Source organism: Echinops telfairi, unplaced genomic scaffold (assembly GCF_000313985.2).
Source record: "Echinops telfairi isolate 266 unplaced genomic scaffold, ASM31398v2 ScPeMD7_7467;HRSCAF=8505_1, whole genome shotgun sequence".
Lineage (NCBI taxonomy): Eukaryota > Metazoa > Chordata > Mammalia > Afrosoricida > Tenrecidae > Echinops > Echinops telfairi.
Window position 1 is genome coordinate 15,214,528 of NW_022111368.1, and position 15,723 is coordinate 15,230,250.

General features: G+C 35.9%; 1 protein-coding gene across 1 annotated transcript in view; it reads right to left on the reverse strand.

The window, feature by feature from the left end:
- RANBP2 (RAN binding protein 2) overlaps window positions 1-15,723 on the reverse strand; it is a 64,439-nt gene that overhangs the window by 21,872 nt on the left and 26,844 nt on the right. The window contains exons 9-18 of the mRNA XM_045283984.1: window positions 13,695-13,904; window positions 11,680-11,861; window positions 11,427-11,602; window positions 11,161-11,284; window positions 7,431-7,592; window positions 7,068-7,205; window positions 6,842-6,988; window positions 5,634-5,813; window positions 5,446-5,529; window positions 2,169-2,304 (exon numbers count right to left, since the gene is read on the reverse strand). Of these exons, the coding sequence (XP_045139919.1) occupies window positions 2,169-2,304; window positions 5,446-5,529; window positions 5,634-5,813; window positions 6,842-6,988; window positions 7,068-7,205; window positions 7,431-7,592; window positions 11,161-11,284; window positions 11,427-11,602; window positions 11,680-11,861; window positions 13,695-13,904 (1,539 nt within the window). The remainder of the gene's footprint in view (window positions 1-2,168; window positions 2,305-5,445; window positions 5,530-5,633; window positions 5,814-6,841; window positions 6,989-7,067; window positions 7,206-7,430; window positions 7,593-11,160; window positions 11,285-11,426; window positions 11,603-11,679; window positions 11,862-13,694; window positions 13,905-15,723) is intronic.

Genomic DNA, 15,723 nt, shown 5'->3' on the forward strand with positions numbered 1-15,723 from the left:
AAAAAAAAAAAAAAAAAAGGGAGGCCAAGAAGTCAGCAATTGGTCCATTCTAAAGAGGATTTTGTGGGTGAAATCAGTCATATTCCACATTAGAAAATTAGAATACTAGGTAAAGGAAGTGAAGGAACCCAAAGGCTTATGGTAATCACAAGGGGCATTTTTAAATGAGCCCTGAAAATCCGATGAATGTGAATGTTTTATATAAAATCAAACTCAGCTGATGATTTTCAGGTCAAAATAACTTTACTTATTCATGGGAAGGCTCTCCCAAGTAACACAAAATGTAATTCTTGGTTTATTAAAGGGGGTGGGGGGGTGGGATCACAACTGACACTCATTATGATATCAAAAGTATTTGACTTCACCTGCTTTGTAGAAACAAAATCAAAAGCAAAATAGAAGGTGCTCATGATGGCAAGCTACCCACAGTCATTTGCTTTCACCTGATTCAAAAGTTGTGGCAGAAAACCAAACAAGCAAGAAACCTTAGAAGTGAACGAATAGAAAATTACAACCTCAAAGACAACACACAATTTATTCTAGAGAGCACTGGGTAATAAAGCCCTGAAAAAAAATCTCACACATCTATTTATCTTTTCCATGATGACTTTACTAAGAAAAGCAAAAACTGCAAAAGCCCAAGTTTAAACTGGGAAAATGAATGGAACTGCCTAGTGAAGATGATCTTTTTTTCCCCCTTCTTCCCATCATATTATTTATTTATTTAAAGATTATTTTATTGGGAGCTCTTATCACTTTTATAATAATCCATAAAGAAGATAATTCTTTTGGAAATACAGGAGGAGAAAAGCAGAGCGCAGAATGAACTGAATAACTAGAACCAAGAGTATTAGATTTCAACATTCAATTACTGACTAGACAACAAAACTCCTAACAATAATTAAAAGAAAAAATGTTTAATTAAAGATTATACAGTAGTAAGCAAAACTGTTGTTTTCATCCAAGTGATTCAAAGTCTTGACAATTCCATGAACATAATAGTAAACAAATGAAACAAACATGAATACCATTTTGCTCTTAGTAACTGGCACACGATTTTTGGTAAGTCAATTGACGCCAACACTATCATGAAGGAAGCAACGGGGCCAGACACTTTTGGTAAATGTGCAACTGATTATTCTTTCTGAAAATTTCCCAGCACAACTGAATAAAAATTTATAATACCCTAGAATTCTAGTAACACAACCACAGAACTATTTACAGTAGGAAAAGCTAGAAATGACACAAAATAAAAAAAGAATTTGGAGGAGCTGATACGAAGGGCTCAAGCGGAGAACAAATGTTTTGAGAATGATTATGACAACAAATGTACAAATGTGCTTGACACAATGGACGTATGTGTGGATTGTCATAAGAGTGATACGATCCCCAATACAATGATTTTTTTTTTAATTGTGATACTTCCACGTGAAGTAATACCATGTATTTACTAGAAATATTTTTGAAGAATATTTAATAGGAAAATGCTCAGTACTTATTTTAGAAATAAGCTAAATAACCTACACACAATATAACAATCATATTTAAGAATTCTTTATGTATTAAAAAAATAAAGGAAATGTATTCAAATGTTAATAAGACTGTACATGATAGAAAAGTAGTTTGAGTTGGTTTTTTTTTTTTCAGTAGTTCTTTTTCCACTTTCTTTACATTGTTTCATACTTTTAGATGTTTCCTACATTAATCTTTGATTTGAAACTACATTATTTTTTAAAAGACAAAGACTATCTTAGTGTATTTTTACATTCTTGGTATGTTATGGCGATGGTGTTTTATAAACAATTATTTCCTGTTATCGTCCTTTCAAAATGTCAACAAAATAATTCCCCGTAGGCTTAAGTTCTTAATGAAGACATCTCTTAGTAGATAAATTAACATTTTTCACATTGTAAGGAATAATTCTATCCGTCTCAGCTTCTCAGAGATGTGCATGAAGTTATCTTTAACTCAAAACTTAATTGTTCTTGCCCATTTTAATAAAATTATCAGTAATACCAAATAATGCTTTTACATTTGCATAAACAGAAATTCAAAGATATTTATAAACAAACATATAAAGACAAGGTGACTTCTTAGGTCATTTAATTAAAACTTAGAGAAGTATAGTAAATTTTACTCATATCATGGACTATCTCATAGCAACTTACCTGTTAGTGGAGCTGCATGAAACGTTTGTGATCCTTGATAGCCATCAGGCACCGAGTCTGCTCCATAATTCTCTGTGGGCCAACGATGAGGGGATGCTGAGTTACTGCTACTTAGTTTCAATGCCTGCATTTCTTTCTATTGGGAAAAAAAAAAAAGACATTTCATGCACTTTATTGTTTGGGTCATCTTAAAATCTTACACTTAAGTACTTGATAATACTTTTGAATAGATTCTATTTTTCAATGTGATCTGGTTTTAATAACTGATTTAATAACTGGCTGATTTTAATAACATGATCCTCAGTTTATTAAAAACTCAATTATCTGTGCAGATTCTTCCATTTCTTAATACCACCATCTAATTCAGAGGTTCTCAACTTGTGGGTCGCAATCCCTTTGGGTGTCGAATGACCCTTTTACAGGGATCACCCGATTCATAACAGTAGCAAAATTACAGTTATGAAATAGTGGTTGTGGGGGGACACCACAACATGAGGAACTATATGAAAGGGTCGTGGCACTAGGAAGGTTGAGAACCACTGATATAATTAATTCTCTCTGTAACTCTAACCTATTATTAGTAGATAACTTCCTCAACGGAATTCATTCCATCTTACACTTGCCTAGATTAATGCTTCTTAAGTTCAGCTCTTATCAAGACATACCCTTGCTCAAAATACTTAAAAAAAACAAACCCTCTGACACTGAACTGATTCCAACTCGGAGTTACCCTAGGATTCTCAAAACTGTGAATCTCTATTGAAGCAAGCAGGCAGCCTAACGTTCTCCCATAAAGTGACTGGAGGGTTTTGAACTGCCGACCTTGCAGTTAACAGCTCACTAAAACCACAGTGCCACCATATATTTAACATTCTCAGACACTCACAGTTCTTAGCACTATTAGCTTAAACAGCCTTCACGTTTTTCCTTTTAAAATCCATCTGTGCTACTTAGACCTCTAAGACAAAAAAGACCTGCCAATGCCGTTTCCAAAGCTACAAATCTTTAAGAAAGCAGACGGCCACATCTTTTGTAGAATGGCTAGTGGGCCTGAACTACCAAGCTTTGAAATAGTAGCCAAGAACTGTGCCACATAGGTAAGGTGACCAGACATCCCACATTTGGTGGGGCAGTCCCGATTTTTAACAATTTGTCCCACGTCCCACGGCATCTTTTAAAAGTTCTGATTTTTTTTAAAGACTGCACGACAAGCTAGGGTATACGGTTTTCGGCTGCCATATGGCTATTTCGCCAGAATATGAGTTTTATCAATGGTGTCCCGCTTTACCAATGTTAAAATCTGGTCACCTTACACATAGGGTACTACTATTAGACATTACAAATTATCTCCCTATCCTAGAATCATCACTTTCCATTTATCAATGTTTGAAGTAATTATAATTAATCTTTCAAAATGAATGCTTTCAAATGCTAACTCTAACCAAAATGGTGAAAGAACAACAAGTACTATTTCCTTGGAATTTATTACAAATATATGTCCTAGGCACAAGTTATTACTTCCAATACATTGTTAGATAAATAATTTTAACTCAAATCTTAAGAAGGGAGTGGGGTGAGGTAGGACGGGACTAAGAAATGATATCATTTAATTCAAACAAGGCAGGTCTCATTCCAAAAATGTTTTTAGACCACCACCATGTTGTTTAGACAAAATGGTTGACACAGAACCTTCTAGTTTAGCTAGGGAGCCCTGGTGGCCCACTGGGTTAGCCTGGGATTGCTAACTGCAAGGTCAGCAGTTTGAAACCACCTTCTCAGGAGACTGGAGGGGGGGAGGCTTTCTACTCCTGTAATGAGGTACAGTCTCTGAAGCCCTCTAACACAGCTCTACCTTGTCCTATTGGGCAACTATGAGATAGCTCTGATTCAGTGGCAGTGAATTTTTGGTTTTGAGTATAGCTATTTGGCTAGCTACTTCCTCAGCTACTATATAAAGACATAAACGGCAACCTCTGAGAACCCAACTACAAGACCCTACACAATGTTCCTTACAAAACGGGTATTCATCAAGAAGCCTTTTCGCTTTCCAAGGAAATCCGTGTTTCACACAAGAGGTAAAAAAAAAGTATCAGATGTTCCAGTATCGGACCAAGCATCCAATCTAGCACACCGGTTTTCTTCTTCTAGGGGTGTCTGCCAATAATAAGGTTTCCTAAAATTCTGATGTTCACAAATGTCTCCATTTTCAGTCCATTTCCAAACTAAAACTTTTTCCCACACACCCATCCACTGTGCTTTGTCCACATGTTGAACACGCATAAAAGAAATGAGTGGAGCAATTAAAAATTTTACTGGTCACTATTAGTATCTAATCAATATATGTACAGTAAAAGTTGAAGACAATTAGTTACTCCGATTCTCTCGCCTGATAAAAAGAAAACCCTCACTTGATAAAAGAAAAACCATACAGAAAGATAAAGTACAACTGATCCAAATCTCATTAGGTAGTGGGGAGTCAGTCCTAGAGCCAAGTTTTTCAGATTCTACTACATTTCCACAAAAATTGATTTGAGGTACCTGAAAGATACCAGAGGCCAAAACTGAATGTAATGTAAGAGGTCATGAACTTATAAAATCTTTGCATAAATTAAAAACTGTGTTCCCCTACAAACCTATTTTAAGTCTCACACAGTTTATTGTACTGTAAAACCTGGTAGTGTGGCAGCACACTTCAAAACCACTATGGTCTGGCTTCAAACACCTTCCATGTTGGTTTGTCCCATCAAGTCCACTGCAACTCATGATGACGCGTACAGATATGGTTTAACTCTTAAAGTTTCTTAGTTCTTGCCAAAAGTAAGATCCAAAAATTAAAGTCCCTTTACCCTACAAGTTAAAATTGTTTCCTTACTCAGTTAAGAGTTTAATATAAAAGTATTTTGAGAGACTTTTTTGAGGTTTAGACCATTTTTTTCATTCCTATCAAGCTGACCTTCAGAATGAACTCACAGGCCAAGATAAGATTAATAATTTAGAAGTTAGTTCAAGTCTATCACCTGAGAACGTCCCCTATGCCAGGAAGCACCTATATTTAGGACAAACTGTCCCTATCTTTGAAGGATTTCCATCTTCCTATCTTGTGGGGTAGTCAAACACATCATTTTAAAAAATGTATTAAATGTATGCAAAAGCGAAGTATGATTCTACAGAAGCATGGCAAGTAGGCATTTTGCCAGCTTTAGAAAGAAGTACAGACATGGTTGGACACTAAATCTTAGAATAATAGAGGCACAGTTTAGAAAACTAAGTGATTTACCTTAATAGCTTCTACTTGTTGGCAGATCATTTTCAGCAGAGAATTTTGATCTTCTGCCCATCGAGGTGGTGTTTTAGGAGAATACTATAAATATAACAGCAGCAGCAACAAAAAAAATAATTAGGACATCTAAATCAAGAAAGTTCACAATGGAATAATTCAAAATGAAGTAATTCCTTCCTACTTACTTTATAACTTTTATTAGGTGACAGAGAATACTTGGTGGGAGATGGTGTAGAATGTTTTATTTCTGAATCAGCATTTCTCAAAGAACCGTTTTTATAAAGAGGACCTCCTTCACTATAGTCTTCAAGTTCTTGCATGACTGAATTAAGCAGCTCCTTTACAGACTCCAGAGGCACAGGTAACTAAACACAAAAGGTATTAACCAAGGTTTTAGGTTCCCAAACATCAAAGTCAGAATTCTGAAATTACTATTTCTTCTTACCAATTTATTTAAATTTTACTCACTTTTGTACAGCAAGCACCTTACACGTTATTTTTGTTACTTTTTCCCCACTGTGCGACTAGCTTCAGTGCCCGAAGCCCTGAAGGGCTACAGTTTGCTCTGGCTTGGGACACTGTGAGAAGCCCATAGGAACAAGCCTGCCATCCATAAATCCAAACCCATGCCTCACCTTACACTTTAAATTATACACATGAAACTGTTTTGTAATCATCACATTCTGCAGACTAGTCTTGACTGTAACATCCATGCTATTATTTCTCTTAGTCATTGGTAATAGGGGATTATTAACTTGGGAAGTTATTCTGAGCGAACAAATTAATTAGTGATGTTTTCTAATTGATTGTGAATAAAAAATAGATGCCAGACTGCACTATGCAAAATAAATTCAAATCCAAAAACAGCAACAACAACTAGTAAACAAGATACTTAGAAACAGCAACACCGATTAGTAAACAAGTTACTTAGAAGGCTTCACCTAACTGAAATTAACACCATGACGACATTCTCAAACTAATGACGGCTGCAAGTAAGACAGTCAATAGTGAGAGTGATAGAAGCATGTGATGTTATCAGCAACAATGTTCAATTTTAGGAAAATATTTAAATGACAAAGAATTAGTCTTTATGTTGCAATACTTGCATTGATTACATTGCCAAGATAACAAAAGTAATGTGGTCCAATGTAAGAAACCATCTACAATTCCCCAAGGAGTACTTGCATAAGAAATACACACCTAGAGTCTCAGATTTTAAAATGACACAGCAAGATAATGTCAAATATTTACACACCAAAAACATACATCCCAAGCATTATTGACAAAATGTCACTGAACATTTTTGAAAATGTCGAAATAGAAATTCAAGACAAAAGTACTTATTACTCAATTATGAATAACACAAAAATACAAACAAAAATCTGCAACTTACTTTCTTAATCACTGCTGGATTTGAGTCACTATCATCTAAGATTTTTATCAGATAGTCCCTGGATTTTCTCAAATAATTTTTGCATTCTTCTTGTTCTTCAAGAGAAAGGGAATCATTTTCAATGTCTTCTGATTTCCTGTGAAAAATCTACACAAAGAGAGCCTTTATAAATAAATTAGATTTTTACAACAGCAAAACTTTTACTTGAGGTGCCACACCTACTTACCAGTGCAAGATGCCAGTAAGAAACAACATTTTTTACAGATTCAAATGTAGTCATAGCATCTTCTATATTTCCGTTAATTGCATCCAATATAGCAAATGCTATTTGTGCTGCTTCTTCGTGTTCACCAATTTCAGACACCTAAAGAGATTTGGGTCATTTTGGAAATTATTTTCCAAAGATTTTAGATGATTTAATGAGATTAATGTTATCTTTTCTTATCATATTTGCAAAAGCTAGGAATTCAGTTAACAAAACCACATTAAATATCCAGGCAATTAATTGAAGCAGTCAGTATCACTACTTCTTGATTTATAATCTACAAACCATTATCTCTTTTTAATATACGCAATAATTCTCTCTTACCTGTATGTCTGCACTATGAAAATGTTTGAACAGAGGATCTGTGGGTTCAGGAACACTGGTCTTCTTCTTGATTGTCTTCAAAAATGGTAATATCTTCTTCCAATAATAAACACTTCTGCCTATGTATTCCCGTTGATCATAAAACGAATTAAGTTCACTGCCCTGAAATACAAAATTGAAACTTAAGCCCAAGGAACAAAAATCATCGGATATAAAACATTTATAAACAGTCATAATTGATTAAACTATCAAGTTAGGGAAATAAGATGAGACAGTCCCCGATCTTAGCAGTCCCAAATCATCTCACAGGAAGTCCAGCTAATACAATTAACAAAAGAAAAGGAAGAGAAAGGTATACAGAAAAGGAAAAAAATAAAACTATCCTTCTTTGGGGGTATGACTACTGAAAATCCTAAAGAACCAGCAAGAAAACTTTCTGCAACTCAAAATAAGTGATTGCTATCAAGGGTGTAGGAATCCTGCTGGTATGGTGGCAACTAAAGATACCATGGCTTGGGTCAGGCATACCTCATTTCTCAGAGTAACTCCCTTGCTTTTCAATACTCTTAAAGAGATCTTGTGCAACTTACCTTTTGATCTCCTGACTGCTGCTCCCATTTACATTGACATCTCCAAAATAAAATATTTAGGTATAAACTATAAAACTACTAAGATAAAGAAATATAAATGGGTTGATAGTCCATTATTCATGGACAGAAAGTTATTAAGATGCCAATTTCTCACACTTCATCTATAGAACCATCTCAATTTCCAACAGAATTCCATCAGCTGATTAGCAGATATCAACACAGTAATTCTAACACAATACAGAAGCAGAGTTGAAAGATTAACACCACAAGGCGATCAAGATATTGTGATAATGACAAAGTAATTGACAAGTGGAAGATGGGTACAGAAGAATCTAGAAATAACTTTATAAATTTCACAACTATAAACTCAAAGCTGATCACAGACCTATATATAAAATGTAAAACTAAATGATTTCTAGAACCTAGGTAATCTTAGGTTTAACAACGACCTTTTTCTTGTTTTTAATTAAAAGATCATTTTATTGGGGACTCTTACAACTCATTACACCGATTGCATCAGGCATGTGTGTACATATGTTTCCTTCATTCATTTCTAGACATTTACTTTTTATTGAGCCCTTGGTTAACAGCTTTTTATTTCACTCCCACCCACCCCCACCCTCATACCCCCTTGACAGATTGTAATTGTTATTTTCATATTTTCCATTGACTGCTATCTCCCTTCCCTCGTGTTTTCTGCTGTTCTTCCCCTTGAAGAAGGGTGCATGGTTATGTGTCGATCATTGCAATCGGTTCCCCCTTTCTCTCTTCCACTCCGCCCCTTCTTCCTACCCTTCTGGTATCACTATTCCCACTCCTGTTCCTAGATTTCTTGTGTTGTGAGCCCCATCTCTTCTCTATACCTGTGTACGTGCTCCAGTCTAGTCTGAACAATGACCTTTCTGAGTGCCTGATGTTGGCGGTCCAGTCAATGGACGATGAGAAGTTATTACAGTGAACCCTCGCCACTTCGCGCTTCGACTTCCGCGGCTTCACTCTATCGCAGTTTTTGCTAACAGCGCATGCTCTGTCATTACTGCCACTGATTGGCTCATACTGTACACGCTTCTGTCTGCATCGCTACGTATCGGAGCTACGTATCAGATGCATTTTTGCTTTTGTACAGTGTACTGTAATTGTTTGCGATTTTTAAGAAATTTTATCTAAGCCCTATGATGGCTCCTAAACGAGCTTCTTCTTCTAAGCCTTCTGACAATAAAAATAAGCGCCAGAGGAAGATGCTCACCATTCAGGAAAAGGTAAAACTTTTGGATATGATCAAAGATGGCAAGAAAATCGTGGAGGTTGCACGCCATTTTGACTTGAATGAGTCTTCCGTTCGGTCCATCCGTAAAGAGGAAAAAAACATCCGTGCTACGGCTACTTTCACTTTCAACAAGGAAGCAAAGCGCATCGTGACAGGTCGTAATACGTTCATAGTAAAAACGGAGTCTGTCCTAGCCGTTTGGATCATTGTAACGTCCGAAATGTTTTACTGTATTTTCCCTTTTTCGTTTAATAAATTGGGTAATACGAGTGTAATGGTGACAAAAGGGTGTTTTTTCATGTCCTCTATGCTCTAACTACGAAAATATTTGATTTACAAATAAGGAATCCTACTTCGCGGAATTTCATTTATCACGGTAGGGTCTAGAACCGATTAACCGCGATAAACGAGGGTTCACTGTATTTCTCTTCTCTTATGTGCCATATCAAAAGCATAATTTACAAAAGAAAATACTGATAAGTTGGACAGCAGTAAAATAAAAAACTTCTGTTCTGTGAACGACACTATATTAAGAAAAAGAAAAGACTGGGAGAAAATATTTGAAAATCAACACATAATGGCCTTGTATACAAATGATATAAGGAACTCTTTTAACAATAAGAAAACAACCTAATTACAAAATGGACAAAAGCTCTGAAAAGGCATTTCATCAAAGACATACAGATAGCAGTTACACTGAGATTTCATGGACAGTGAAACCTCTGCTGTCGAATTCGATTTGTTCCAACTTCATATTCAAACACCATAAAGTTGGAGAACTAAACGCTTTCCCATAATAATGGAAAACCAAACAATTGGTTCTGGGATGCAAAAATTACACAGAAAATTTCCTTTTTCCAGGATTACAAATCACTACGGAGGTTTTTAGCCTTCTCGAATATCAGTCTCAGATGCACTGTCACCATCAAGTTTCTGATTTATCCACGTTACAGTAACTTTTCAACCTCTTCGATGGTCTGGGTTTTGTTTCAAAGTTAATGATTTCACACCTTTCACTACATTAGCTTCTTACTCAAATTTCACAATGATTTCTTTAACTCTACTGTGGTTCTCCTTTTTCTCTCTTAACACCTTTACTGCTGGTATGATTTTCTTTGGAGTCACGGTTATGATATTATAAGTGCATAATGAGCAAAAAAAGTACAATGGTGAATGTTTGAATGCACTAACATAACGTAAGTAGTCTGAGAGGTGAGACAACGCAAGACTCACTCTTGGTCCACACAGGTATCCCCTCCCCCCCACCCCCCCAAGAATGATTTTCTTGACTATTGAGCAAAGCTATGAACACCGAGCATATATTTTTTTAACTTTGATGTTTGCGTAGTGGAAAGTTCAAGGTTGGAGCTGTTCAACAGCAAAGTATCATCACTCTATTACCTATTAGGGTGGCTAAGATGTAAATGTTCATTTACAAACATACCAAAAATGACATGTAACTAAAATACCCTTCAGTGAACAGATAAAGCAAACCGGAAGTAAAACCACACAATGGACTTCTATTTAGTGAAAAATGTCAAGCCATGAAAAAACATGGAGGACCCTTAGCAATGTACAGTACTAAATATAGTCAAAGAAGCCAAATTTAAAAAGATATATAATGTATGATTTGTAACTACATGACATTCAGAGAAAGACAATAGTAACTGCTAGCAGTGAACACAGAAGTTACTATGTGCTGGGCACCGTGTTAAAGTGCGTATACACTTTTGTGGCAAGACAGAAAATTGAATTTCACCTAGGATGATCTGAGCCACTGTTTTCATGACTGAAAAACATTCCATTAAAAGTTTATTATTTTCGAAATTAAAGTAATTCTTTATACAAATGTTTACACTTTTAATAAACTCACCGTTTTCTGAAGACATTTTGCCCAGTATATAAGCAGAGCAGGCTGAAGGCCATGTTTCTCCTGAGCCCTTAGGGTATTTATTTCACGCTGGACTAGAAGTCGCAATTTTGCTGAGGTGCCAGGTCTGAAAAAGTTTTAAGCAAACTGCTTTGCAAACGCATATCATCACTTAAATATTTATTAACCATCAGATAATAATTTAGTTAAATTTCTTATAAAACCTAGGCAGGCAATTGCTAAAAGAATGTATTTGTTTTACTACTTACATTGCTTTTCTGTGAATCAGATTACAAACTGCATCCCACCAAGATTTTTGTCTTTCTGTACACAGCTGTTTGCAAACAGGAAGAGGTAAACACAATGGCTGATAGAAATTATAGTGAGAATTACATTTCTCTTTTAGCTGTAAGTGGCTGGTATATATTACTCCCAGAAGAAACACCTGAAAAAACGAATTTAAGTTAGAAAAAAACTAAATAAACTTTAAACATATTTAATTTGCTTAAAATATATGCTCACCTCAAGATCTAAAATACATATTGATTCAGGTGCATTTGTTTCGAGTCTTGAGGTTTCCTGGGGCAAATGATGAAAAAGCTGTTTTAGCCATTTTCTGATTGCTGGTGAGGAGGGCAGTGAATTCCACTGTAAGCCAAGCCAAGTAAGGTGCTGCAGACTCCCATTGTGTGCTCGAATGGCACCTGAAGTAAAAGAAAACAGCAGTCTTGGGGGCGTTTTTAGGAAAACTGTTTTTATCATTAGTTTTCCCATAAAAAGCCACTAACTCGCATTAAACATTATCTAAAGTTTATAACTGTCCTTCTGAGGAAATTCTATAAGCACATTTTCATACTTTCATTAAATTCATCACACTTCATACACAAAAAGTTTAATAAAAAGTTACATTGGAGAGAGAAGGGGTTGGAAAGGGGGAACCAATTACAAGAATCTACATATGGCCTCCTCCCTGGGGAATGGACAACAGAAAAGTGGTTGAGAGGAGAGGCCAGAGAGTGCAAGATATGACAAAATAATAATAATTTGTAAATTATCGAGGGTTCATGAGGGAGGGGGAAACAGGGAGGGAGAGGGGAAAATAAGGAGCTGATACCAAGGGCTCACGTGGAAAGCAAATGTTTTGAAAATGTTGATAGCAACAAATGTACAAATGTGCTTGACACAATGGATGGATGTACGGATTGTGGTTAGAGTTGTACGAGCCTCCAATAAAATGATTTTTTTTATATAAAAAACAAATAATAAAATAAAATTCAGTCTTGAAATATTAAAAAAAAATTACACTGGAGAAAGCTCACCTAAGAAACAAAGAGACACATTAAAACCAAAAAACCAATTGCCTTCGAGTCAATTCCAACTCAGAGAGACCTTAGAGAACAAAGGGAAAGTGCCCTCTAAGAAGTCCAAGGCTATAAATCTTTATCTGAGCTCGTCATCTCATCTTTCTCCAGTGAAACAAGTCTGAGTGCCAACCACTGACCTAGAAAACCAAAAAAGGGGGGCACTAAGAGGTCAAATATAAAATCTTCAAAACAATGGATTTTCCCCTTCAGTAAAAAAATAATTAACATAATGGGATCCAAAACCCAAATCACTGCCAGCAAGTTGGTTCCAACTCACAACCGTCTTCTAAAGGGTTGCTGAGGCTGTAAATATTTACGGAGTCAGCCTCATCTTTGTCCGGTGGGTCAGTTAGTGGGTTTAAACGATCAACTTTGCAAACAGCAGCCCAATGCGTATCCAACAGCTTCACAAAGGCCACATTAATTTATTGGATTAGATAACTTCTTCCACAAGAAATTCAATACTGAAAACAAAAAGGTGTAATTTTCTCAAAATACAGCAATTTTCAAAAGACTGAAAATTACTCATCTCCTTTGTTTCAGTAATATTCTTTTTAAGTTCTGTGAGAATAATATTGAATGCAGACAGTTTATAAGTGTTTTCATCACAATATTATTTGCAATAGTAAAATTTTTAAAAATGGATGCCTTCAAATGGAAAATGTTAAGAAAATCATGGCTAATCTGCAGATTATACAGCTCTGAAAGTGATATTTACAAAGAGTCTTTATAAACACAATGGAACACTGAATTACACTTGCAGAAGTTACTGAACTGGAGGTTTTGTTGTATATGTATTTGCCACAATTGAAAAAGAAAATTACACAAATAACAATGAGTCAAGGAAGAAAATGTTCTAAAACTGATTGTGGTACTAACTGTACAACTCTTCTGGATATGAGTGAACTATTAAATTGTGTGATGTGTGAAGTACCAATAAAACAGTTTTAAAAACACACACAAAATTTTACATTTTGAAAAAAATAAACACTATGGAAAAGCAAAAATAAAGACGACAAATTACCCTACCCCCCAAAATAAAAATTCTGAAAGGAATAAAGGAAATGATCTTTTTCTGGATAATGAAGTCATGGGAAATTCATTCTTTTTAAATTTTGCTGTCCTCTTCAGATAAAAAAAATTACGACGTGGTTTTCTTGGGTTTTTTCTTACCAACATCATATCTAGCCAATTCGTCAGGCTCCGGGGCTCGCACATCAATGTCTGCGATATCATCACTACCAAGGAAAGAGCTGTCCTTAGCTGACTGGCTGGAGAACAGAGCATCATATAAAGCAGACTGCCCACTCTTGTTGGCAAAGGACTCCACGACCTCTTTCAAGAAATCTTGCTTTCCATGACTTAAGTTTAGCAGCATGTGCCCTGAAAAAGATTGTATTTATTATTATATCCCCATCATTTTGAAAATAGATTGTTCTTACTCACATCTCTCACTAGCTTCATTAATCACCCTAAAGAGGAAGTAACATGATTACCTTCTACCTAACCCACCAACCACCACACACACACACACACACACACACACACACACACACACACAGATTCCTTATGTTGAAAACGGACATTGATAACTTCGTAGTTCTTGTATCTGTTAGAGAAAATAAGAGAATGCATGTGAAGAATGTCAGAATCTTTACATTTCAGATGGAGAAGTGCAGGATTTACGTGCCCACAGGAAAGCAAAGTCAAGATCTAATTCCTCTGGACAAATATATTAATTTATAAATACGAGTGATCGGATTCATGGCTTTTTAGAAATAATTTACTTACAGGACTCACTCCCAAATATTCTGATTCCACAGGTACGGAGTTAAGAATTTATTTTAAAAACAAAGTATAAATGAAGTACTGGTATATGCCACAGCATGGATGAACTTGACATTATTGTACAAAGTAAGAGAAACCAATCACCAAAAGATCACATCATGTAGGATTCTATGAAATAAAAAACTGTTCTATCGAGTCATTTTCCACTGAGAGCAATTCTACAGGACAGAGTAGAACTGTCCCACTGGGTTCCCAGAGTTGTCTTTACAGAAGCTGACTGCCACAACTTTCTCCCATGGAGCAGCTGGTTGAGTTTGAATGCTGACCGCCATCAGCAGCTAAATGCTCTAACTGCTGCAACACCAGGAATCCTCATTAATATGGAGTGTCCAGAATAGGCAAATTCATAGAAGCAGAAAGTACGTTAAAGTAGGTTAAGGATGGGGAAGACTGAGGAGGCACTTGAATGACCACTAATGACTACATAATTTACTTATTGGGTGATAATGTTCTTAAATGTATTGTAAATATGCTACAAATCACTGCATCATATACTTTAAATGAATGGACTGTATAGTGTGTGTATGTCCATAAAGTTTTAAAAATAACAAGGATACTCCTGTGATTGCTGTGCTCAGTAAGGTTAGGTGTCTTACTGAGCTTGCAGACACACTGGAATGTCCAGATAAGTTAAGGAGGGCAGGGGGCAGCGCTCCAGTGAAGTTTACTAGGAAGGCGGAGTACATCCAGATATCTTTGCTACAGAATAAAGAGGTATTTGGAGGGGGGGTGGGGGGGGGATGGAAATCACTTCAAGGGCTGAAAGTCGAATTCCCACAACCAGTATGACTCTGTTAAGACAGAGGAGCAATATAAACATCTTGAGTCCTTAGACCAAGGCCTAGCTAAAGACCAAAGTTTAAAGTAACTTTGATACAGTATTTGATCTTTTTTTGTACAAAAGTTCCTTCAACTTCATATTAACACTGCTCCTTACAAAACTATTACGTACTTCAGTCACTGCTTGATTCACTGGCAGTAGCTACACCAATCTCTTTAAGTTATTTCCTAGTAAAATTACAAATACATAACAGACTATAGATAGGGTCTACCCAAACAGACAAAACTGCAAATAAATCTACAAACTTCAAAATAAAATGTGTGGGGATATCATCTTTATTCCTCCCTATGCTGTCAGTTCCTCAAGAGATATATATCTGTATATTCTTCCATCTTTATATGCCACCCATAGCATTGCTCAACAAGCAGCTGACGCTAATTTGTTGGTAAATCAAAAAACGTATTAAGTTTAGGGCAAGCGTGTAAGGCATCATCAGAACAAAAAATCTTACCATAGTGAATGATGGGGGGAGTGCGGAGTGGAGATCCAAAGCCCATTAGTAGGCCACTGGAG